Source organism: Pogoniulus pusillus, chromosome W (assembly GCF_015220805.1).
Source record: "Pogoniulus pusillus isolate bPogPus1 chromosome W, bPogPus1.pri, whole genome shotgun sequence".
Lineage (NCBI taxonomy): Eukaryota > Metazoa > Chordata > Aves > Piciformes > Lybiidae > Pogoniulus > Pogoniulus pusillus.
In genome coordinates this window covers 6,102,966-6,105,915 of record NC_087308.1, presented here as the reverse complement: position 1 = coordinate 6,105,915, position 2,950 = coordinate 6,102,966, and the positions used below count along the sequence as shown (strand labels likewise).

The window sequence follows — 2,950 nt, the reverse complement described above, 5'->3', positions numbered from 1 at the left end:
TTATCATATACTTTGATTCCCAGACCCTTTCCTTCTCCACCTGGGAGTAAGAAAAAACGTGGGTGAATCAGTCCAATATAGCATACCCCAGTCCAATTAGGTGGTAACCCTTTTATAGAATTTGTCCCTGCCAATGTGTTAGGGAAAAGGACATTGTTCCATCTCCCCTCAGGATGTGCACGACTCTTCATACTAAAATACCAAGCACCCAAATGATTTCTCACTAAGACAATACACCAAAGACATATTTTGGACAAAAGAACAATGCTGAATTGCTTTACAAACCAGGACAGAATACATTAATTCCATATCCCCCCACCCCGTCAGTCCTTCAGTTGGGAGTCCATTGAAGCTTAGGTAAAGCTTCCCCGTGTATCAGGCAAAAGAACAATGCTGAATCATTTAACAGAACAGAACAGAATACATTAGTTCCATAACCCCCCACCCCGTCAGTCCTTCAGTTGGGAGTCCATTGAAGCTTAGGTAAAGCTTCCCCGTGTATCTGATGACACTGCCAGGCTGTGAGGAAAGGGCAGTCCTCTGTTGTAGTGATGCTGCGGGGAGAACTTGTAGCCTGCAAAACTTGAGAAGTCATTAGTATGGCAACAAAACACATCCTTCTGACAATATCTCAAGGAATCTTTAGTCAACTCCCTCAGATACTGATAAGGTATCAGTGCAAGGCACCCCCACCCAGAGAGAGGCTCCCTGAGCCTGCCCAGGTGAAGCTAATTGCTTTGAAATGGGCTGGTAAGTGCCTTTGATTGTTTCAGCTTGAAGCCAAATCCACCTCCCAAACCCTGTACAATTTGCAATTGATTGGTGAGCTCACAGATCTCTAGGCTTCACCTCCCCCACTCACCACAGAGGGGTGAAGCTCTCAGCTCCTCTGAGGCTGACAAGGAGGCACGCCTTTCCCCACATCAGATAAGTCTATCAAGGGGGGTGCAGTGGGCTCGGGTTTCTGGCTAGACTCTGGCCAGTTTTTTACAACGATTTCCAACTGCACTGAAGATAACCCATCAATCACTTCTTTTGGAATACCTTTCTTTCGGCCAAGCCCCCACCAATACTGTCTAGTGTTCAGGTGCTCTCTTCCCCCAGTCGAGTGTCGTTTGGGGATTCGAAGCATCTGGCTCCAGGGGTCTGCACTTGGCAGTGGGTGATTAATTTTCACATGCCTCAAGCCTCTAGGCTCAGGCTTATGAACTTCCTCAGGCACCCCATACTGCCTGGCATAATCTAATAGCTCTCTAGCCACCTCCTCCCACGTCCATTGTCTGCAATCTGTCTGGTTCCTCCCGGGTGTTAAGTTCTCCCTCAGAGCAGCTTGTATTCGGGAGGTAAGTGAGGTGTCAGCTATCTCCTTTTGAAGCTGGATGCCTTTCATCTTAAGGGAGTCAGGAAGCCCCCTGACCAAAGGAGTCATTCTCTTTGGGTCCACCAAGAGAGAAAGGGGCGATTCAAAATGATGTTTCAGTTCTCGATCATAGACCATTTGCAAACAAGCTGCCTTCTGCACATTTTCCATTATCTGATTCATGCCTCCCCTCAGAACTAGAGGCTCTCCTCTCTCTTTTGAATCGAAGCCCCCAGCCCAGAAAGCTGCTCGCTGAGTAAGGCTCCAGGGACTACTCCTATTGCCCGTAGTTAGGAACACATTAGCACCCCAATAGCCTGTAGCTTCAGCTTCTGTCAATCTAATTTGATCACCTCCGGTTTTAGACACACGCCATACATATTCCACCTCAGACTCTCCAGCCGAACGTGTAAACTCTTTACGCAGTTTGGCCTGCTCAGTGGAAGAAAAGGGTATCTCTTTGGTTGTGATGGCAGGGGTGCCATCCTCATCCTCATACAGCATCTCAGTTTTAATGAGAGGACGCATGTGAGCAGCAGCTTCCTCTGCTGCTGCCAGTTCTGCCTGGGGGTATATGCAGGCAGGCTCTGTCTGCTTTAACTCTTCCTCCTTCAAAAACCACTTTTGCCACTTCTGTTCTGTTTTTAATCTATCCTTAAGATCTGCCACTTCGTCTTTTAAAGTTACAATATGCCCTTGCAGGGAATCTACCAGATCCTGCAAGGAGGAAACGATTTTATTCTCTCGTCCGTTTTGGCTTTGCTTTTCATCTATTGAAGCGGCCAAACACGCACCCAAAACTGCACAGATGAAGGCTTTGCCCTTTCCCGACTTGGCCCGTGCCTCCTTCTGCAGGGCCACAATCCGATCCGCCACACTCTGACAGTTACTCCAGTTCTCACGGGCCCAATCCAGCCCTTCCACGGACGGGCGGGCACCGTGAGCTTCCAACAAACAGAAAAGCCTCTCCACCGTGGCCATTGCCTTTAAGGTAAGAGCTCCACGGGGAGGTCACAACAACACAAAGACCTTATACCTCAAAAATCTTCCCTACAAAAACCGCTCAAAGAAAGCTCACACACACAATAAATTCCTCCAGGGAGATCACACCAAGATCTAGCTTCTCGGAGAGGACAGCCACAGTCACCCCGAGAGGACACACTTTACCAACAGAGAAGCTGTTCCGTTTGGGTTCACTAGACTTCTCGGGGGGAAATTCTTTCCCCCAGGACACACTTTACACAATCCTATTTACCGCAGGGTACTAAGAATTCTCGGGAAGGCCACACTATAAAACCAACACTTGTACCCTAAAATATTCTTTCCCGGGAACGCAGAGATCTAGCTTCTCGGAGAGGACAGTCACAGTCACCCCGAGAGGACACGCTTCACCAACAGAGAGACTTCTCGGGGGAAATTCTTTCCCCCAGGACACACTTTACACAATATTCACAAGTTTCCTAGACTTCTTGGGAACCTTTCCCCAAGGGGACACACTTTACCAATATTCTCAATTTTACTAGACTTCTTGTGGAGGTAGCTCTCCCCAAGAGGACACACTTTACACAATATTTCCTATTTACCGCAGGG

General features: G+C 48.1%; 1 protein-coding gene across 1 annotated transcript; it reads right to left on the bottom strand.

The window, feature by feature from the left end:
* Positions 1 to 880: 880 nt before the first annotated feature.
* Positions 881 to 2,386, bottom strand: LOC135192874 (uncharacterized). The gene has a single exon (XM_064176249.1). It carries the CDS (start codon positions 2,339 to 2,341, stop codon positions 881 to 883), a length of 1,461 nt encoding a protein of 486 aa, XP_064032319.1. The 5' UTR covers positions 2,342 to 2,386.
* Positions 2,387 to 2,950: the final 564 nt, after the last annotated feature.